This window comes from Rhinoderma darwinii, chromosome 2 (genome assembly GCF_050947455.1).
Source record: "Rhinoderma darwinii isolate aRhiDar2 chromosome 2, aRhiDar2.hap1, whole genome shotgun sequence".
Taxonomy (NCBI): Eukaryota; Metazoa; Chordata; class Amphibia; order Anura; family Rhinodermatidae; genus Rhinoderma; species Rhinoderma darwinii.
Window position 1 is genome coordinate 307656373 of NC_134688.1, and position 23056 is coordinate 307679428.

Consider the following 23056-nt stretch of genomic DNA (forward strand, 5'->3'; position numbering starts at 1 on the left):
GCGATCGGAGAATCGCATAGTAAAGTCCCCTAATGGGACTAGTATAAAAGTAAAAAAAAAAGTTTAATAAAGTGAATTTCAAAAAAATGTGAAAAAAATGATAAACCCAGCTTTTCCCCTTACAAAATGCTTTACTATTAAAAAAACAAAATAAAGTAAAAAAGTTACACATATTTGGTATCGCCGCGTCCGTAACGACCCTGACTATAAATCTATTACATTATTTAACCCGCACGGTGAACGCCGTAAAAAATGTAATAAGAAACTATGGAAAAATTGCTGTTTTCTGTGAATCCTGACTTTAAAAAAATTTGATAAAAAGTGATCAAAAAGTCGCATCTACTCCAAAATGGTACCAATAAAAACTACAAGTCTTCCCGCAAAAAAAAGCCCTCATACAACCGCATCGGCGAAAAAATAAAAACGTTATGGCTCTTCAAATATGGAGACACAAAAACAAATAATTTTGAAAAAAAAGTGTTTTTACAGTGTAAAAGTAGTAAAACATAAAAAAATATATACAAATTTGGTATCGTTGCAATCGTAACAACCCGCTGAATAAAGTTAGTGTGTTATTTATATCACACTGTAAACGGCGTAGATTTAAGACGCAAAAAGAGTGGCGAAATTTCAGGTTTTTTTCTATTCCCCCCCCCCCCCCCCAAAAGTTAATAAAAGTTAATCAATAAATAATATGTACCTAAAAATGGTGCTATTAAAAAATACAGCTTGTCCCGCAAAAAACAAGACCTTATACAGCTATGTCGACGCAAAAATAAAAAAGTTATAGCTCTTGGAATGCGACGATGGAAAAACGTAAAAAATGGCTTGGTCATTGAGGTTTAAAATAGGCTGGTCATTAAGGGGTTAAACAGTGATGCATCCCCTGGAATAAATAATATGATGTAAGCTGGTGATGGCAAAAGGGTCTATAATACCCTTCATTTTTTTATACAACATTATATAAATCTCTTGCCTTCATCTGTTTTCATTTTTTTTTTCTACAGATTGATAAGATAATGAGTTCAATTGGTCAGGGCATAGAATTCTCTCAGGAGCAACAGGTCATGGCAGGTAATGCATTATAAAAAAAAAAATAGCTTAAGATTTAATAAAATGCTTGCTTTGGTCTCTTATTATTAATCCTCTGTCTCTTGTTACATCCACAGGGTCCCGTGTGCCTTGTCAGAGTATAGCCCAGTGGTTAGAATCTCTGGGTCTTCTGCAGTATGAGAGCAAATTTGTGCTGAACGGCTTTGATGATGTCCGTTTTTTGGTGAGTTTGGTTGTTTTAAAGCGCTAAAAAATTTTGACACAAGTATTTTCATTTTTACATGGCTCTGATGAAAGCATTACAGTTTCAGCAAGAAGGTTATTTTTTATGTAATGTAAAGTTTTCCAATATACTTTCTGTATCAATTCCTAATTTTTTTCAGGTTCTTTGATTGCTGTCATTTAACCCCTTAATGGCTGGGCCTGAAAAGGGCTTAATGACCAGCCAAATTTTTCCGTTTTTTCCTCTCTGCCTTTCAGCAGCCATAACTTTTTTTCATTGAAGTGGCTAGTATGAGGCCTTGTTTTATGCGGGACAAATTGTATTTTTTTTCGCAGTTTGGGGGTAGTAAAAAATTATTTTTACACCGTGAATATAGAAAAAGCGATTCTCGGCATAGTTCTTCTTGTTTCTTTTTTTATCCCGTTCAGGTTCCACACTAAATAACCCGTTAGACTAGTTCTTCTGGTTATTATGGTCGTTTAGATACCTAATATGTGTAGGTATTTTGTTTTTATATTCAAAATGTCATTTTTTGGGGGAATTTTTTTTTTTTTTTTAAATGTAATCTTATTAAGGGATAACTTTATTTACATCTTTATTTTTTACTTCTAATGTATTCGCATATATTCTAATACATTATACTGTGTCACTATAACACAGGCTGCTGTTAGGGTAGCACATAGTGTGCCCTAACAGCAAGCTTACTGAACAGACAGCCCTGGCGTCCTGTCTAGGTCCCCAGGGCTGACTGCAGTGGGATTCCCCAGTCTTTGGTCAAATCACCCGGTCTCCGGTGATGCGATCAAAGAGAGGAGTTCCCTTTGATCATGCCGCGGTCACGGATCAGGGCGATCAAAGGCTCTTCTACAGCGACACCAAAAGACGTCGCTGTAGAAAAAGCACCTGTACCACCTGCTGTCAAAAGATAGTGGGCGGTTGTTAACCCCTTCCCTCTTTAGCCACTTTAAACCTTCCTGACAGAGCCTCATTTTTCAAATCTGACATGTTTCACTTTATGTGAAAATAACTTCGGAGTGTTTTAACCTATCCAAGCGATTCTGAGATTTTCTCGTGACACATAGGACTTTATGTTACTGGCAAAATTCGCTCAATTACATTCAGTATTTAAATGTGAAAAATACCAAAATTTAGCGAAAAATTTCAAAAATTAGCAGTTTTCTAAATTTTAATGTATCTGCTTGTAAGACAGGCAGTTATACCACACAAAATAGTCGTTAATTAACATTCCCTATATGTCTATATTAGATTGACATCGTTTTTTGAACATATTTTTATTTTTCTAGGACGTTGCAAGCCTTATAACTTTAGCAGCAATTTCTGACATTTTCAAGAAAATTTCAAAAGGCTATTTTTGCAGGGGCCAGTTCAGTTGACAAGTGGCTTTTAGGGCCTTCTGTATTAGAAACCTCCAAAAAGTCACCCCGTTTTAAAAACTTCACCCCGCAAAGTATTCAAAACGGCATTTAGATAGTTTCTTAACCCTTTAGACATTTCACAGGAATTAAACCAAAGTAGAGGTGAAATGTACAAATTAAATTTTTTGATGTTGCAGACATTAGTTTTTAATCCATTCTTTTTGTAACAAAGTTTTACCAGAGAAACGCAACTCAATATTTATTGCCCAGATTCTGCAGTTTTAGGAAATATCCCACATGTGGCCCTAGTGTGTTTATGGACTGAAGCCCCGGCCTCAGAAGCAAAGGAGCACCTACTGGATTTTGGGCCTTTTTAGTAGAATATATTTTAGGCACCATGTCGGGTTTGAAGGGCTCTTGCGGTGCCAAAACAGTGGAAAACCCCAAAACTGACCCCATTTGGGAAACTACACCCCTTAAGGAAATTAGGGGTATGGTGAGCATTTTGACCCTACGGGTTTATTGCAGAAATTATTGGAAGTAGGCCGTGAAAATAGAAATCTACATACTGTCATAGAAAATGTAGATTTAGCTAAGTTTTTCTAATTTCCACAATGGCTAAAGGAGAAAAAGCACCGCAACATTTGTAAAGAAATTTCTCCCGAGTAAAACAATACCCCACATGTGGTCATAGACAGCTGTTTGGACACACGGCGGGGCTTAGAATGGAAAGAGCGCTATTTGGCTTTTCCAGCTCAAATTTAGCAGGAATGGTTTGCGGAGGCCATGTCGCATTTGCGTAGCCCCTGAGGGACCAAAACAGTGGAAACCACTCACAAGTGGCCCCATTTTGGAAACCACACCCCTTGAGGAAATTATTTAGGGGTATAGTGAGCATTTTGATCAAAACTTAGGTATGCTCATCAAGCAGGTCGGTAAGCTCCTGGAGCAGCTACTTATGTCATCTCCGTGTACACAGTGCTCATTGAGCGTTTGTGCATTGAATAGAGGCACCGATAGCCTGATTTCTAGATGTAGACTTGGTAACATCTTTTTGACATTAGGTTTAGAAGGTGGGATGTTGTACTAAGCATCATTGAAAATGGAATTGGTGCAGGTCTGATTGCTGGGATCCTCAATGACTCGCTTTTACTATACACAGCTCTGCCCTTGCCTGTTCACTGTCTGGTGTTGCCCCAATCAATTGAGTGCACCTGCCCCTTTTTCTCGATCAGCGAGGATCTTGCAGATTGGCTTGCACTGGTCACATTGGTGGCATATGTAAAATACTTTTTAAAAGGAAATTGTACCTGAATCCTGCAAGCAGTTTCAAGGAGTTGAGCTGAGTTCAGGCAGCACTGTGCAGTTTAAAAAAAAATAAAATAATAATCTATGCTAGCAAAAATACTAGCAGCAAAAAAAAAAATTTAAAAAAATGATGTCTTGGCATAAAATTTGTATAAAATTTGTATAAAAACAGTATAAAAGACCTTCTTGAGTTTTCAATCGTGTGTAGCTTATGGGAGGGGAATTACTGTTGTATTTCCTCTAGTAAACTGTGAAAAAGCCAATGTGTATTCAGTTACACTTTTTGAAACACTTGATTTATTGTCGACAATATGCCTCATGTATCAAAACTGTCTAGTATAAAACTGGCTTTGTTGCCTATAGCAACCAATCAAAGCTCTGTTTTATATTTTTCAAACTGCTCTGGAAATATTAAAGCTGCCTTGTGGTTGCTATAGGCAACAAGGCCAAATTTTATGTTTTGTTAAATGAGGCTCAATGTGTTTTGCCTGTCTTTGTATTTGGCACATTCATAACGGATCATTATTTCACAGAGTATTTTGCTGTCTACTTGCTTTGATTTAATTTTTCCTGCAGACAGATAATATTTTGGAGGATCAGGACCTGGTAGACATCGGAATCCTGGACCTACAACATCGTCGACGACTACTTCAAGCAGCTCATTTCTTACCAAAGGTGAATAACAGGTGTTATTTATAGGAATCCACCATTTCCAATACATTATCTTGAATATGGTCAATTCCTTAAGTGCTCTGGTTAATTTTAAGTTTTAGTTAGATACATTTTTTTCCTGAAAACTTGTCAGTGAAGAATAGCGGCTGCACAGGGGGTTGTGCAGCTGCAGGTTGGGTGCCTGGCTGTCAGGGAGAACCACTAGAGAAAGCAGAAACGTTTTGTTATAGTTTCTGCCCTTTTTAACCCCTTTAGGACACAGCCTGTTTTGGCCTTGTGGACACAGCCTATTTTTTCAAATCTGACATGTGTCACTTTATGTGGTAATAACTCCGGAATGCTTTTACCTATCCAAGCGATTCTGAGATTGTTTTCTCGTGACACATTGTACTTTGTTAGTGAAAAAATTTGGTCGATAAATTCAATATTTATTTGTGAAAAACTTCAAATTTTAGCAAAAATTAGCATTTTTCTAAATTTAAATGTATTTGCTTGTGAAACAGATAGTAATACCACACAAAATAGTTACTAGTTAACATCCCCCATATGTCTACTTTATGTTTGCATCATTTTTTTTCACGTACTTTTATTTTTCTAGGACGTTACGAGGCTTAGAACTTTAGCAGCAATTTCTCATATTTTCAATAAATTTTCAAAAGGCTATTTTTTCAGGGACCAGTTCAGTTCTGAAGTGGCTTTGAGGGCCTTATATTTTAGAAAGTCCCCATAAATCACCCCATTTTGAAAACTGTACCCCTCAAGGTATTCAAAACCACATTCAGAAAATATTTTAACCCTTTAGGCGTTTCACAGGAATTAAGGCAAAGTAGAGCTGAAATTTACAAATTTCATTTTTTTTGCCGAAATTCATTTGTAATAAAAAAAAATCTGTAACACAGAAGGTTTTACCAAAGAAACGCAACTCAATATTTATTGCCCAGATTCTGCAGATTTTAGAAATATCCAACATGTGGCCCTAGTGTCCTAATGGACTGAAGCACCGGCCTCAGAAGCAAAGGAGCACCTAGTGGATTTTGGGGCCTCCTTTTTTTAGGAATATATTTTAGGCACCATGTCAGGTTTGAGGAGGTCTTGTGGTACCTAAACAGCCGAAACCCCATTTTGGAAACTACACCCCTCAAGGCATTTTTCTAGGGGTATAGTTAGCATATTGACCCCACAGTTTTTTTGCAGAATTTAGTGGAATTAGTCTGTGAAGATGAAAATCACCTATTTTTCTGTGGAAACATAGAATTTTTTCATTTTTACAAGGAATAAAGGAGAAAAAGCACCCCAAAATTTGTAAAGCAATTTCTCCCGATTACGGCAATACCCCATATGTGGTCGTAAACTGATGTTTGGACCCACAGCAGGGCTCAGAAGGGAGGGAGCGCCTTTTGGATTTTGGAGCGCAGATTTTGCTGGATTGGTTTTCAGTGCCATGTCGTGTTTGCAACCAAGGGAGGGACCAAAACAGTGGAAACCCCCCAAAAGTGACCCCATTTTGGAATCTACACCCCTCAAGGAATTTTTCTAGTGGTATAGTAAGCATTTTGGCCCCTCAGGATCTTTTTTAGAGCTAAGGTGACCAAAAAACAGCGATTTTGGCGCTTTCAATTCTTTATTTATTACAGCGTTCACCGTGCGCAATAAATTACGTTTTAATTTATTCTGCCGGTCGGTACGATTACGCCGATACCATATGTGTATAGTTTTTTTAAAGTTTTGCAGCGTTTGCACAATAAAATTAAGTTTCTATAAAATAATTTATTTTCTGGGACACGCTATTCTGAGCCGTAACTTTTTTTTATTTTTTCGTCAAAAAAGCTGTGGGAGGTCTTGTTTTTTGCGGGACGGGTTGTAGTTTTTATTGGTACCATTTTGGGGTAAATGCGACTTTTTGATCACTTTTTATTCTATATCTTGGGAGGGGTGGTGACCAAAAAATAGCGATGCTGACAGTTTTCCGTTTATTTTGTTTGCGGCGTTCACCGTGCGGAACAATTAACATTATAGTTTCATAGATTGGGTCGTTACGAACGCGGCGATACCAAATATGTGTACTTTTTTTTAACGTTTTCATTTTTTCCCTATAATAAATGACTTATTATAGGAAAACAAAACCTTTTATTTTTACACTTTTATAAAACATTTTTATTAACTTTTTTTTACTTTTTACACTTTATTTTTTTGACCTGCAGCTTTGAGCGCTGCTAGAATACATTACACTACCTAGGTAGTGTAATGTATTCCAACTGTCAGTGTGACGTCACAGTCACTCTGACAGTTGGTCTACGAGGATCAGCAGAGGCTGATCCTCAAAGGCTGACATACATGGCAGACCTGGGGGCCGTTGTCTGTCCCCCGGGTGCCATCACAAGCATCAGAAGCCCCCACGATTGCATGGGGGCTGCTGATGCGCTACAAACCCGCTACATGCGGAGATCGCAATCGAGCCCCGCATGTAACGGGTTAATTGCCGAAATCAGCGGCGATGAGCCGCTGATCGGCAACACTGGAGAGTGTCAGCTGTCGGGGACAGCTGATCTCCAAGTTCCCGATGCACACTGTCGCCGACAGTGTGCATCGGGAACGGCACAGTGACTTTCTGTCACTCTGACAGGAAGCCTATCAGGACCAGCCGAAGGTTGGTCCTGATGGGCTTCCGTCCATGGCAGACCCGGAAGCCATTGTTTGGCTTCCGTTTGCCATAATAACTATCGGCAGACCCCGCGATTTCGGACGGGGGTCTGCCGATATGTTAGAAACCCCAAAAATTCGGCGATTGCACCCGATCGCCGAATTTAAGGGGTTAATGCGCCGAAATCAGCGGCAAAGGACCGCTGGCCGGCAAGAGGGGAGTGTCAGCTGTCGGCGACAGCTGACCTCCTGGTTCCCGGTGCACACTGTCGCCGACAGTGTGCACCGGGATTAACTCAGTAACTGTACGTCCTCGTGCGGGAAGTAACTTCCCGCAACGACGGACAGTTACGTCCTGGTGCGGATAGGGGTTAAAGAGTCTCTGTCACCAGATTATAAGTGCCCTATCTCCTACATAATCTAATTGGCGCTGTAATGTCGATAACAATAGTGGTTTTTATTTTGAAAAACTCATTTTTGAACAAGTAATAAACAATTTTAGATTTATGCTAATTCGTTTCTTAATGGACAGCTGGGCGTCTTTTTACTTTTTACCAACTGGGTGTTGTACAGAGAAGTGTATGAGGCTGACCAATCAGTGACCAATCAGCGTCATGCACTTCTCATTGTTCCAGCCCAGCTTCTTTCACTGCACAATCACACTGTAACAATGGGCTGGAACAATGAGAAGTGCATGACGCTGATTGGTCACTGATTGGTCAGCCTCATACACTTCTCTGTACAACACCCAGTTGGTAAAAAGTAAAAACAGGCCCAGCTGTCCATTAAGAAACGAATTAGCATAAATCTAAAATTGCTCTTAACTTGCTAAAAAATGATCGTATTTCAAAATAAAAACCACTGCTGTTATCTACATTACAGCGCCGATCAGATCATGTAGGAGATAGGGCATTTAAAATCTGGTAACAGAGCCTCTTTAAATATATTTTTAACTGGTTGCCGGCACAGGACGAGAATACTTGTACTGAGCGGCGGGTGCTTGGCGCATTAGGACGAGTATACCTGTCCTGTGTGACAGCCAGTGTCCGTGCGCCATGATGAGTGGGGCAACGGCTGTAATACACAGCCACAGCCCTGCTCTGAAGAGAAGAGAAACCCCTTCTCTCTGCCGTTAACCCCCTGAATGCAACGATCAAAGCTGATAGCGGCATTCAAAGCAATAGTGAGAAGGGGGACTCCCCTTCGATCGCGTCACAGGAATTCCCTGTGACACGATCGATTGCCATAACTGGCATAGGCAGACAGGCCAAGGTCCATTGAAGGACCCCAGGTCTGTCTGACCTTATTCCCGGTTAGGGCATACTGAGGTATGCCCTAACCACTGCCTGTGTGCAATCAGTACAGAGGCTAATGTACTGGCAAATAAATATATGCTAGTACATTAAAGTTAAAAATCAAAATATAAAATCCCTGTATGGGATTAAAAAAACAAACAAACTGATAAATAAAAAAAAAAGCCACATTTTTTTTTTTTTTTTACAATAAATAAACTTTTCAAAATAGAAGTCCCAAAACATGAAATAATATATGCATGTTTGGTATTGCCACGTCCGTGACAACCTGTACAATGAATTTGACATTATTTATGATGATCGGTGTATGGCGTAAAAAAAAAGTGCAGCAGAACTGCTTTTTTTTTTTTTTTGTTTTTTCCTACATCTTTTCCAAAATAATTTTTTTTTTATATAAATTAAACGATAATGTAAATGTATCAAAAAATGGTACCTACATAAAGTACAACTCGCAAAAAACCAAGTCTCGTACAGCTACGTCGGACAAAAAATGAAAAAGTTATGAGCATGCAAAGAAGGAAATATAAAAAAAATTGTTCTGTCCTCAAGGCCAAAATTGGCCTGGTCCTTAAGGGGTTAAGCAGAGCTCAATGATTACCCGGACAACTGGTGCTGCTAGGTATAACAAGATTCAGCACCCCCCTTATTGTAACAACTATATATGAACAGGACTGTTTGTGTAACTAGAGCTTCTATGGCAGCTTGTTACAGGGTAAATATGTAGTGGGAAAAAAAGGAATAATCCCTCAAAGGTCTTTTCTGGAATGTTTGTGGGGGTAGTAAAAATACAATAAAATCTTATTAAATCCCTTCACAAGTTGCCCTAGACAAAAGTGGGTGCAAATATAAACTCTATTTTAGGTTTGGTCTATTACATTAAAAGAACAGTTTAAAGGCTATATAAACCCTAGCTGTAATTTTTTATTTTTTTTAATCAAAACTTTTTTTTTAAATTACATTTTGTAAATCATTACATGCATATGTTATAGCATCACATATAGCATTCAGTAGAAATACATATGATCTCTCCCTCCTCCCCCTATACAGCGCACAATCCTCCTCTCTTTGTCTTTTCACTCCGCATTATGGGTATCATTTCTTGTGCCACCCAATGATAATATCAAGTTATCTCGTCTCGTGTTTCCCTGCATAAATCTATCCAGTGCTCTCACCGATTCCATTGGAGCCAACCCTGGGTGGTCTATCCATTTGCCCCACTGCTTCTCAAATTTATTTTGAGACTTTCATTTAAAGTAAACCCCTTTCTCCTTTAGTATCATTGTGTTAATGGAGCGTGTTAATTCCGGTTAATTAAGGAAGGAGGAGTTTCTTGTAGCCAATATTTAGCAATTAGTTTTCTTGTAAGGTAGAGGGTTTCGCTATTGACATTTTCTCCAACTGTATCCCTTTTAACTCCCCTACATATCCCAACAGCCCAACTCTTGACAATCCTGGAACTCTAACTCTATATACCTTCTCTATCCGAGCCATCACCTCTCTCCAGAACTCCGCCAGTTTGACAGATGCAGAACATTTGGCTTAGGACCTCCACCTTTTCTGAGCACCTTGGATATTTTGCATTCCATTGTAGGCCCATGCGCCGTAAAACTTATGGGGTTCCGTAGACCCTGTGTAGCAAAAATAGTTGGGACTTTCTCTACGTCACATTTAAGGATAAGACTACAGGTGATGCAAGAACCTCCCACTATTGTTCTGTATCTAGAGGTCCAATATCCATGACTACTTCCATCTAATCTACCAATAATCCTGATAAGATGTCTTGATATACTAGGGATATCAGCCCATTGGTAACACTAGTCTGGAGTTCTCCATTCAGGGTCCCCTTGGTTCTAATCTTGAGGTCGACTGTTCGGGTTTGAGCCCGGGCTGCATGCTTTAGTTGGATATATTGATAAAACAGAACATTCTACAACCCAAACTCTTCCTTTATTTCTTCAAAGTATTTAAAGACTCCATCCTGATATAGCTGCCAAGTATATTTTATCCCCTTTTCCTCCCAAGTTTGAAACCCTTCCAGTTGATGAAATTCCCACATATAGGGATTGTCCCAGATTGGCATATATTTGGTACAAGTTTGCATCCCTAGTAGTTGTTTGCATAGCCTCCATACTTTATGTAGGAGGAGGAGGGTTGGTCTACCCGTCGCCTCTCGTTTCAGTTTAAATTTCTGCAGGGCTTCCAAAGGGGGAGACCCGTGTCCCAGAAAGGCAATCAGCTGCTTATTTGAGTCCCCTTTCTCCTCCACTTGTCATCCCTTCATATGTTGCAGTTGTGCCACCAGGAAATAGACCCAGGCGTTCGGCAAGGCCAGATCTCCTTCCTCTGACAATTGCAACTTTTCTAATTTAATGCAAGGTATATCCCTTTTCCAAACAAGGTCTCTAAATAGAGCGTAAATCCTGAAGAACCAATATTTAGGGAACCATACTGTTGTATTATGTATTAAGTATAATATTTTTGGCAATAACACTATTTTAGCTAGATTTGTCTGTCCCAACTCCGAGAGGGGCAATTTAATCCACACTTCTACCTTCTTCCCAAGCAGGGCTAACTGGTTGTATATTCAGTGAAACATAATCCCTCTACTTTCCTTGTTACCCTGATACTCAGGTATTTGATCTCCTCCACACATGGTATCGCTATCCCCTCAACTAGGACGGGGCCTTGCCTTTAAGTCAGAGGAAGTAGAGCAGACTTCGTCCAGTTTACAGTCAGTAATGCACCATATTGAAATCCCATCACCTCTGCGCTGCCTCGAATCTTACATGCAGCAGTTCTATCGCCAGGGTGTACAACAAAGGCAATAGCGGATACCCCTGCAGAGTCCCCCCTGCTCAGGGAGAAACGGTCAGATAGAGAACCACTTGCCCTAATTCAGGCCGTCTTGGCCACATAAAGCAGCTTCACCCACTTAACGAACCGTGGCCCAAATCCCATCTTCTCCAGGACACTACATATATCCCCATTCCACGCTGTCAAATGCATTTGCTGTGTCCAAGGACATAACTGCCCTATCCTTGGAGGCATCCTGGGACGCCTGGTGGTTCAGAAACATTCGGCTCAAGTTCACATAAGATAGATTTTGAGAGCATGAACCCCGATAGATCCGGATGTACTACTGACGTAACTACCTTTTGTGAGTCTTCCCGCCAATACCTTTGCTAACACTTTAATGTCCGTCGTTATTAGATCTATAGGGCGATATACTTCTGGTTGGGTTATGTCCTTCCCCCTCCTTAGGCAATACTACAATGATTGCTTCTGATACTCAGGTAGCCTACTACTACCAAAACTGTCCATACACATCTCCAACAAATGAGGTAGGCGTTACTCTCCATATTCTTTATATACCTCTCCTGGAATCCTGTCTTTCCTGGGTGCTTTTTCACTGGCCATTCCACCAATAGCCTGTTGAAGCACTTCAAGGGTAAGAGGGGCCTCTAAAGGGTCCCTATCTTCCTGACTCAGCCATGGTATGGTGATTTCATCTACGTAGCTGGTTAGCTGCTATTTTGAGTGTGTCACTCGAGAACTGGATAACTTCATATAGAAGTTTTGAAATATCCATAAGATCTCAGAGGTTGTAGTGACTAATCTGCCTCAGTCATACCTGAGCCTGTGCAAAAAAGCTGTATCCCTCTGTGACTGAGCCATTCTAGCAAGTAATCTCCCAGTCATTTCTCCTTCTACAGAAAAATATCAGAGAAATCTCTTATTAGCAGTCTGTGCCAACAGGTGGACGCTCAATTAATTTTGAGCTTCCTTCCAGTTGGCCATAGACTCTCTAGAATTCTCAGTAATATGGCAGGTTTCCGTCTCCGTAACCCTAGTTAGCAGAGCCTGGCCAAATTGCCAAGACTTGCCAAGACTTAATTTTGATGGCTGTAATTTCTCGAATAATTGTCCCCCTCAAGAAGGCCTCATATAATGCAACCAGGGCTATTTAGGGTTAGCCAAAAGTGGTTAAGCCGCCAACTATAGAGACTTCTCCGGCAGCGATTCCCTAACTCCAGCTGCAATACCGTGGGAAACTGGTCGGACAGTGCCCTTTGCAAATATTCCACCATTTTTCTAAATGGTTGGTTCCGTGAGGCTATCTCTTTCCCTACAAGTATCTAATCTGGACCGTGCACTCCCCATATATAACTTCCTCCCCCTATCCCCGCCCCCCCCAAAAAAAAAAAAAAATCATCAACCAATTGTAAATCTACCCTTTCAAAAGAGTTAGGGTAAAGTATGCCACCCCACCTCTTAGTGAACTGCACCTCCCTCCCACTCATTTTATCAAGCTTTCCTCTGCGGTGCCTACTTTGCTCCACAACCTCAGTAATCATATTTATGCTCTCCCTTCGGGTCTCTTAGGGCCTGTTCACATCAGCATTGGCTTTCCGTTCCGCTGTTCCGTCGGAGGTTTCCGTCGGGTGAACCCCGCAACGGAAAGTCAAACTGAAACCACAGCTTCCGTTTGTCACCATTGATATCAATGGTGACGGAAACATTGCTAATGGTTTTCATTCGTCACCATTCCAGCAGGTTTCCTTTTTAACGACGGAATCAATAGCGCAGTGCAATAGGTGCACAAAGATGGCGGACCTGGGGGCCTTCATTAGGCCCCAAGGCAGCTATAGCAACCTTCGCCCACCCGCGATTGCGTTGCGTGGGGCGCGATGAGCTGTTAGAGGGGGTTGCCCCCCTCTTTCTAACGATTTAAATGCTGCGGTCGCTATTGACCGCAGCATTTAATGAGTGGGATCGCGCTCGAGCGCGATGCCGCTTGTTACTCTGAAGTGTCGGTTGTAACAAACAATGTGAGAACGGGCCTTGACTCACAATCTGCGTGACCAACCTTCCTACGTCCTGTGGATGCCAGTACAGCCTATTTTTTGGGATTTAACTGTGTATCAGAATCAGGGGTCTCTGGAGCTCAGCTGCACAACGTCTGTTATTTTATTTTTTTAAATGTGTGTTATTTTTTTTGCATAAAAAATATTTGTTTTTTACTTTTTTTTTTTTTCTTTCTAGCCATTTTTGCTTTCATGGGATATGTCTGTAGCCTCATGGCTACGTACGCTGTCCCTTCAGCAGTATGCTTCCAGCTTTCTTAGCAGCGGTTATACCTCTATGGAAACACTTCGAAATTTGTGGGAACTTGAGATTGTAAATGTAAGTACTTTATTCTGTTTATGGCCAGTGACTGTCATAATTTTCACCCTTTTTACAGCCATTTTGCTTAGATTTTTGTTCCGCAAACTGATTGAAAAGCTGATGTCTGTATCTGTTTTTTTGGAATATCCTCCATAAGCCTCAATGGTTAAAGCTAAAATAAAAAAAAGATTGTGTCCGATTTGGTTTAAAAAAAACAAAAACTGAACTGATGAAGATTTAAAGGGTTTCTTCAGGACTTTTATATTGATGACCTATCCTTAGAACAGATCATTAATATAAGATCGGTGTGGTTCCATCCACTAGCACTCCCACGATCAGCTGACTGAAGGGGCCGCGGCCTCTTTATAGTTTACTATTCACATCGCCGTACACTTCCGTAGCGTCCCATTTAAGTGAACTCCGCAGCCCTTCAGTCAGCTAACCGGTGGTGGTGCCGCGAGTATACTAAGGATAGGCCATCAATATAAAAGCCTGGAGAACACCTTTAACAAAAATATTTTGGGATTTTTAATAGGTATTGAAAGTAAACTTATTGGGCCATCGAAAAAGAATATTGGCATCACTGGCAGACAGACCGTGTGAGGATCCTCCACAGAAACCACCTCGATTCTCTCAGTTACGGGTGAGTGTTATGATGTCTTTTAGTGCTGTAAAAATTTGTTAGGCTGTTGTAGTCTCTTCATTTTCTATAGCTAAATAATTGGTATAATTCAATATTTAATATTATGCTGCCACAAAATAGTAGTATTCATCCTGCTTATATAGTCTGTAAAAATTCCAAACGAACTTGCCCAGAAACAAATATATTACTGCCATAGTGGTTGACCACCTATTCAGTTTACTAAACTTGTAAAAAAAAAGCTCAGGCACCTATAAGAATATTAGACCCTTAAAGGGGTTGTCCCATTAGGACAACCTTTGTCCATATGCCCGATTAACTAATATGATTACTGATGATTTTTAAAAAACAAAAAACAAATTTAGGCATAACATTTTTTGTGACACTATCGCACTTCAAAAAATTGCTGTGAAATCGCTCTGATAGATTGCTTTCCATAGCAATGCATTGAATAGCTTGAAAATCTCCAAAAAATCTTCTAAATCGCTACTGACAAGTGTGTAGCTCTGAAATTCCAGCATGTAGTGATTAAAAAAAAAAAAATGCTAGCAAATCAAGCTACTAAATCATTCCTATAGACAGCGATTTATTAGAGCGTTATCACACGATTGTTTGTAGTGAGACAAATATCCCGAACCTAATGCATTCCTATGGACCGCGATTTCCGCGGACTAAAAAACAATTCTAGGTGTAGTCCTAGCCTTAAAGAGAACCTTTCACCTCCATGAATTCGGAAAGTCTTTCAGACCCTTTCAATGCTTTAACCTTTTTATGTTGCAGTCTAGTGCTAAAATTAAAAAAAATAATAATAATTTCCCCATCCTTCTGCACTCAACGCCGCATGGTGACAGAAAACAGAATGTTAGTAGTGTTTGCTAATTTATTGAAAAGGAAAAGCTAAAATATTGCATTGACATAAGTATTCAGACGTTTTACTCAGTACACTACTTAGTCGAAGCACCTCTGTCAGCAATAACCGTCTCCAGTCTTCTTGGGTTTGATGCCACAAGGCTTGCACACCTGGATTTGGGGATTTTGTGCCATTCTTCTCTGCAGATCCTCTCAAGATCTGTCAGGTTGGATAGGGACGGTCAGTGGACAGCTGTTTTCAGGCCTCTCCAGAGATGTTCGATTGGGCTCAAGTCAGTGCTCTGGCTGGACTATTCAAGGACATTCACAAAGTTGTCCCTAAGCCAGTCTTGTGTTTTCTCGGCTCTGTACTTAGGGTAATTGACTTGTTGGAAAGTGAATCTTCGGCCCAGTTTGAGGTCCAGAGCACTCTTGATCAGGTTTTCATTAAGAATATCTCTGTACTTTGCTCCATTTATCTTTCCCTCAACCCTGACCAGTCTCCCTGTCCCAGCCGCTGAAAAACACCCCCACAGCATGATGCTGCCACCACCATTCTACACTGTAGGGATGGTATTGGGCAGGTGATGAGCAGTGCCTGGTTTCCTCCAAACGTGAGGCTCAGAATTAAGGCCAAAAAGTTCTTTCTTGGTTTCGTCAGACCACAGAATCTTGTTTCTCACAGTCTCAGAGGCCTTTAGGTGCTTTTTTTGCAAACTCTAAGCAGGCTTTCATGTGTCTTTTCCTGAGGAGAGTATTCTTTGTGGCCACTCTGGTATAAAGTCCAGATTGGTGAAGTGCTGCAGTGATTTTTGTACCCTTCTCCAGATCTGTGCCTCAACACAATCCTGTCTTTGAGATCTACAGGCAGTTCTTCCCTGCTCATGGCTTGGTTTTTGCTCTGATATGCATTGTCAGCTGTGAAACCTTATATAGACGGGTTTTGTCTTTCCAAATCGTGTCCAATCAAATTAATTTACCACAGATAGACTCCAATCAGTGTTGAATCATTTCAAAGATCTAGAGAAATGGGAGACCCCCAAAGCTAAATAACAAGGGGTCTGAAGCCTCATATCCATGTGAAATTTGAATTTTTAATAAAAAAATAAATAAATTCTTAAATTCTGTTTTCACTTTTTTATTATGGGTTATTGAGTGCACAATGATGGGGGAAAACGTGATTTTATTTTTATTTTAGCACAAGGCCTCAACATTACAAAATGTGTAGAAAGTGAGAGGGTCTGAAGACTTTACGAATGCACTGTATATAAATGTGATAGGGTAGCAGTTATACTCCGCCTATTGGCTTTTTGACAACTGAGAAATAGAGAGAGAGCCTGCAGAGGGGAAAATTGCTAAATAATGCCACATACAAGTCATATAATGGCCAGAAATAGTGTTATTCCTCATGTACAAGCATATGACATGTTAAGTCACCTGAATAGTTATGGAAGCTTGAAGCTCCACAGATCAACAGGGGAAACTCATTTACAGAGATTGTATTTTTTCATACATTAATCAGGTTTTATTAGAAATGTGTATAAAACATTCATGGAAGCGATCACATTTTATTCAGAAGAGCATACTCGTCTGTTCTTTCTAAAAACTGCCTTATAGTCCGAAAAAATACGAGATATATATATACTAGTCCTTCTCAATGAATTAGAATATCATCATAAATTTATTTATTTCAGCAATTCATTTCAAAAAGTGAAACTCCTATATTATATAAATTTATTACAGACTGTAATCTATTTTCAGATTTTTTTTTTCTTTTAATGTTGAAGGTTATGGCTAACAGTTAATGAAAACCCAAAATTTAGTCTCTCAAAAAATTAGAATATTGGGTAAAAGTTCAAGAGTGTAGACTCATGGTGTGACACTCTAATCAGCGAACCAACACAAAACCCCTGCAAAGGTTTTCTTTGCCTTTTATTTAAATGGTCCAACAGTCTGGTTCAGTAGGCTACACAATCATGGGGAAGACTGCTGACTTGACAGTTGTCCAGAAGACAGTCATTGAAACCCTCCACAAGGAGGGTAAGCCTCAAAAGGACATTGCTAAAGAAGCTGGCTGTTCACAGAATGCTGTATCCAAGCATATTAATGGAAAGTTGAGAGGAAGGAAAAAGTGTGGTAGAAAAAGGTGCACAAGCAACAGTGATAACCGCAGCCTTAAAAGGATTGTCAAGAAAAGGCCATTTAAGAATCTGGGGGAGATTCCCAAGGAGTGGCATGCGGCTGGAGTCAGTGCTTCAAAAACTACCACGCACAGACGTATCCAGGACATGGGCTACAACTGTTGCATTCCTTGTGTCAAGCCACTCGTGACACAGAGACCACGTCCGAAGAGTCTTACTTGGGCTAAGGAGTAAAAGAACTGGTCTGTTGCTCTGATGTCCAAAGTCCTTTTTTCAGATGAAAGTAAATTTTGCATTTCATTTGGATATCAAGGTCCCAGCGTCTGGAGGAAGAGTGGAGAGGCACTCGATCCAAGTTGCTTGCGGTCCAGTGTGGAGTTCCCACAGTCAGTGATGGTTTGGGGAGCCATGTCATCTGCTGGTGTTGGTCCACTGTGTTATATCAAGTCCAGAGTCAACGCAGCAGTCTACCAGGAAATTTTAGAGCACTTCATGCTTCCCTCTGCTGTCAAGCTTTATGGAGATGCTGATTTCATTTTCCAGCAGGATTTGGCACCTGCCCACGCTGCCAAAAGTACCAATACCTGGTTTAACCCGTTAGTGACCGCCAATACGCCTTTTAACGGCGGCCACTAACGGGCTTTATTCTGATGCATATGCCTTTTTACGGCACTGCATCAGGATAAAGTAAACCGAGCAGGGAGCGTCAAATCTCCCTGCTCTCAGCTGCCAGAGGCAGCTGAGGGCTGGGGACGTCCCTGCTCTGCCGTGTGAGATCGATATCCGTATCGATCTCACCCGTTTAACCCCTCAGATGCGGTGCACAATAGCGTGCACCGCATCTGAGTGGTTTTGGAGAGAGGGAGGGAGCTCCCTCTCTCCCCTACCGACACCCGGCGATACGATCGACGAGTGTCTGTGTCTCCAATGGCAGCCGGGGGCCTAATAAAGGCCCCCAGGTCTGCCTGGAGCGAATGCCTGTATGATCATGCCGGAGGCATGACCTAGCAGATGCCTCTCCGTTTTGAACGGACAGGCAGTAATACACTGCAATACAAAAGTATTGCAGTGTATTATAATAGCGATCGGAGAATCGCATATTAAAGTCCCCTAGTGGGACTAGTAAAAAAGTAAAAAAAAAGTTTAATAAAGTTAATTTAAAAAAAAACTGTGAAAAAAAAATTAAAAACCCAGCTTTTCCCCTTACAAAATGCTTTACTATTAAAAAACCAAAATAAAGTTAAAAAGTTATACACATTTGGTATCGCCGCGTCCGTAAAGACCCAGACTATAAATCTATTACATTATTTAACCCGCACGGTGAACGCCGTAAAAAATGTAATAAAAAAACTATGGAAAATTGCTATTTTCTGTGAATCCGGACTTAAAAAAAAATGTGATAAAAAGTGATAAAAAAGTCGCATCTACTACAAAATGGTACCAATAAAAACTACAAGTCTTCCCGCAAAAAAAAAAGCTCTCATACAACCGCATCGGCGAAAAAATAAAAACATTATGGCTCTTCAAATATGGAGACACAAAAACAAATAATTTTGAAAAAAAAGCGTTTTTACTGTGTAAAAGTAGTAAAACATACAAAAACTATACAAATTTGGTATCGTTGCAATCGTAACAACCCACTGAATAAAGTTATTGTGTTATTTATATCACACGGTAAACGGCATAGATTTAAGACGCGAAAAAGAGTGGCGAAATTTCAGGTTTTTTTCTACCCCCCCCCCCCCCCCCAAAAAAAAAAGTTAATAAAAGTTTGCTTGATTGGCCAGCAAACTCTCTTGACCTAAACCCCATAGAGAATCTATAGGGTATTGTCAAGAGGAAGATGAGACACCAGACCCAACAATGCAGACGAGCTGAAGGCTGCCATCAAAGCAACCTGGTCTTCCATAACACCTCAGCAGTGCCACAGGCTGATCGCCTCCCTGCCACGCCGCATTGATGCAGTAATTCATGTAAAAGGAGCCCGACCAAGTATTGAGTGCATATACTGTACATTCTTTTCAGTAGGCCAACATTTTGGTATTAAAATCATTTTTGAAATTGGGCTTATATAATCTAATTTTCTGAGATCCTAAATTTGGGGTTTTTATTAACTGTTGGCCATAATCATCAACATTAAAAGAAAAAAAATGCTGGAAATAGATCACCCTGTGTGTAAAAAATCTATATAATATAAGTTTCACTTTTTGAATTGAATGCCATTTCCCGTCTGACCGTAATCGGCATTAGCCATCCGATTTTCATGTACGTTAAAAAAAAATAAAAAATAAAATTGATGTTTATTCATTAGGGTTTTTTGGTCCCATCCCCCTGAAACACTAGTGCCCATGTAGATAGTGGTGCAATACCACTGTAGATAGTGCCATATTGCCCACATAGATAGTGCCAGTGCCCACATACATAGTGCCAACTGTAAATAGTGCCGCAGTTCTCCCTGTAAATAATGCCCACATAATGTCACACAGTGCCCATGTAGATAGCGCCACAGTGTCCCCTGTATATAGTGCCAATATAATGCTACAGCACCCATGTTGATAGTGCCACACCCCCTGTAGATAGCACCACCCCACTGTAGATGGCAACATCCCCCCCTGTTTTTAGCAATATCCCAGCTGCAGATAGCCCCCCCTGTAAATGGCACCCCCTTCCTGTAACTAGCACCACAGTAGCTCCCTGTAGGAGCGGAATTCCTCTGGCCGAAGATTCCCCTCCTAAAGGAAGCCCCTGATAACCATATATGGACAGTGACGTCAGGGGTTAACTCTAAAAGCAGAATCCCCTGCCAGAGCGGGGATTTTGCTCCAGGAGTATCCCCTGACATCACTGTCTATATATGGTTAGTAACTCCAGGGGCTTCTCCAGTAGCGGAATCTCCGACACAGCGATCTGACACTGGGAATTCCGCTTATAGAGAGAGCCGCTGACCTCATTGTGCATATATGGATAGTGACACCAGGGGCTTCTCCAGTAGCGCTATCCCCGGCCAGAGTGTTAGCCGGGGATTCCACTCCTAGAGAGAGCCACTAACGTCACTGTCCAAATGGGCAGTGATGTTAGGGGCTCTCTCTAGAAGCGGAATCCCCAGCCAGTGCGATCTGACACCGGGGATTCCGCTCCTAGAGTCAGTTCAGGTGGTGCTATCTACAGCGGGGGGGTTGCGATCTGCAGGGGGGATTGCACTATCTACAGCGGGGATGGAAAGACGGCGGGGGCTCCCTCTAGGAGGGGAATCCTCGGCCAGAGCGCTGGCCGGGGATTCCGATGCTGGAGGGAGCTTATGTGGCACTATCTACAGAGGGTTTTGCACTGCCTACAGGGGGTGGAGGGTGTATTCTGGGGCTCTCAAATCCAGGGTCAACATGAGTTCTGTGCTACTCACACTAAAGCAGCACTGCACTCATTATACTGGTTCCAGGCTGTCAACGTTTATTCACGTGCTAACTGCACGGGGCATCGGCAGTTAGAACGTATATAGCCATATGGCAGTAGTGAAGGGGTTAAGTGACTTTCTTCAGGTGGCAGACATGATATCTGTAAAGATAAAAAAAATGTGCGCAAGTGAATTGTTAGAACAATAACATTTAAAGAGATTTCTATTTACAATCTAATAAGATATATATTGATGTTTAGTAGAAGGAACCACTTATACCGGGGCAGGTGGGTCCTAATCTACATCACCTAGAATGTATTGAGTCGCCTGATCCATTGTAGTTTCCTGGTCATCCTACAATGGATCAGGAGACTCAATCCTTTAAATCCGAATAGTGCTGCCTATTTACGTCTTTTTGTCTAGAGGGACAGTGGTCTGTTCCCTAAGGCTTGTAGCCCCTTCCATCTAAGCCTGTGCAGCTGGATTCTATTTTTGTGTAATTGTGTGTGTCTTAACTATATGAACTGCCTGGTGGTCAGGTCACTCACAGGAGAAGGGGGTCACATACTATTGTACTTAATTGTATCCGCATCCTTAGGAGGCGGATACAATTTGAAAGGGCCGGCGAGGCAAGGGAACAATCCATTCCCTGTCATCATTTGGCGCTTTTCTTGTGATGCAGGCGGCGCTATGACGTAATCACGCCGCATGCGTCCTTCAACTGGAGCACGACTGGTCAGAAACGACCAGGCCGGCATCACTAGATTAGAGGATGGTGCAGGAATGCCACAAGGTGAATGATCACTAACCTGGTTACTAGCGACTATTTACCTACTTTTGAAAATGAATAACTCCTAGCGCAGGAACTCCTTTGTATCTGAAGTCCCTGCACTAGGTCTATTTGGTGATGCACGCACTCAGGATGCCCCGAAATTCTGATGCATCTCGGGTGATCCTGCACCCCATACAGGCCTCAGTAAACTAAGCAGTGACCGCTCTAAGCTGTGATTAATGAGTTTACATAAGGTGGTGCTCGATTACCCAGGGATAACTTGTGACTACGTGATGTAAGCTAACCAATGACAACTTAGTGCTGTCACTGCTTAGTTTACTGTTGCAGAGAACTGACATTGCAGCTCTAGCGCTGGACACAGGAAAGGTAAGCATAATTGTTTTTTGCTTTTTTTGTGTGTTACTAATGTTTTTTTTTTTTTTTTTACAGGTTCGGTTTGAGGACTATTTCGATTACAGCGTTATTTTAAAATTTTTATTAAAATGGTGTGTGTGTGTGTGCATTTTTACCGGTGAAAAGGCTAGCACCATTGTTACCTCAATACCCACCGCCACCAGGGGTACTGGGGAAGAGCCAGGTACGATCTAGTACCCGTCCATCTATCGTGATGGTAGCACACTTGGGTGGCCGCAGGCTGTTAACATTAGGCTAAGAAAGCCCAAATACCGAGGACCTTCCCACCCTAGTAATTCTAGGCTGCTGCTGTGTTGAAAAATGCTGCTAAATATGAAAATAAATTACGAAAAAAAGACTACGTGGGGTCCCACTCCATTTTTCATAACTAGCCAAATATAACACCGCCATAGTGTTTGGGCGTTCCCAGCCTAGTAATACCAGCATTCGGCCGCCCCAGTGCCTGACCATCACTTCAGATGGTTGGTTACTAGATTGAACCTTGGAGACGGTGGGTACCGGGGTAATAATGGGAGCTTAGTGTTAACCTTTTCACCGGCTGCTACTAAGCCCCGCCTTAGTAGTGGACGCTGTCGATTAGACAGCGGCTATTGCTAAGGCAGCAGTAAAAAAACAAACAATTCTTTTTTAATTGAATTAATACCCCCCTCACAACTCTCGTTAACCATTTTATTTATGAAAAAAAAAAAGCAGTCATCGAAGGGGTCCTTAAATCCGAAGTAGTCCAACTACCGAACCTGTAAAAAAAACACACAAACACAAGAAAACAAAACAATAATAAAAACGCAAAACATTTTTAAGGCCTCATTCACAACACGTTTATTGTGTATGTCGGAAAAGCTCCCGACGCACACAATGAACGTGTTCATAGGACTCCGTTTTCCCAATGGAAACCAATAGTTTGCCCTTTTGGCCTCCGTCTGGTTGGTATGTTTGCATACCTTCTTTTTTTTTTTTTCTTTAAGGACTACGATAATCCATTCTGAGGGAACCCACAAAAACGTACATCACACGGAATACTATTTTTTTAACATGAGAGCCTATCCGTCACAAGTATACGTTAAACGTATATATCTG

At 41.1% G+C, this 23056-nt stretch overlaps 1 protein-coding gene across 3 annotated transcripts in view; it reads left to right on the top strand.

The window, feature by feature from the left end:
- Positions 1 to 23056, top strand: part of ANKS1A (ankyrin repeat and sterile alpha motif domain containing 1A) — a 248160-nt gene that overhangs the window by 116857 nt on the left and 108247 nt on the right. For all 3 annotated transcript variants that reach the window (XM_075853521.1, XM_075853522.1, XM_075853523.1), the window contains 5 exons: positions 1008 to 1074; positions 1170 to 1276; positions 4537 to 4635; positions 13629 to 13769; positions 14287 to 14394. In XM_075853521.1, coding sequence (XP_075709636.1) covers positions 1008 to 1074; positions 1170 to 1276; positions 4537 to 4635; positions 13629 to 13769; positions 14287 to 14394 — 522 coding nt within the window. The remainder of the gene's footprint in view (positions 1 to 1007; positions 1075 to 1169; positions 1277 to 4536; positions 4636 to 13628; positions 13770 to 14286; positions 14395 to 23056) is intronic.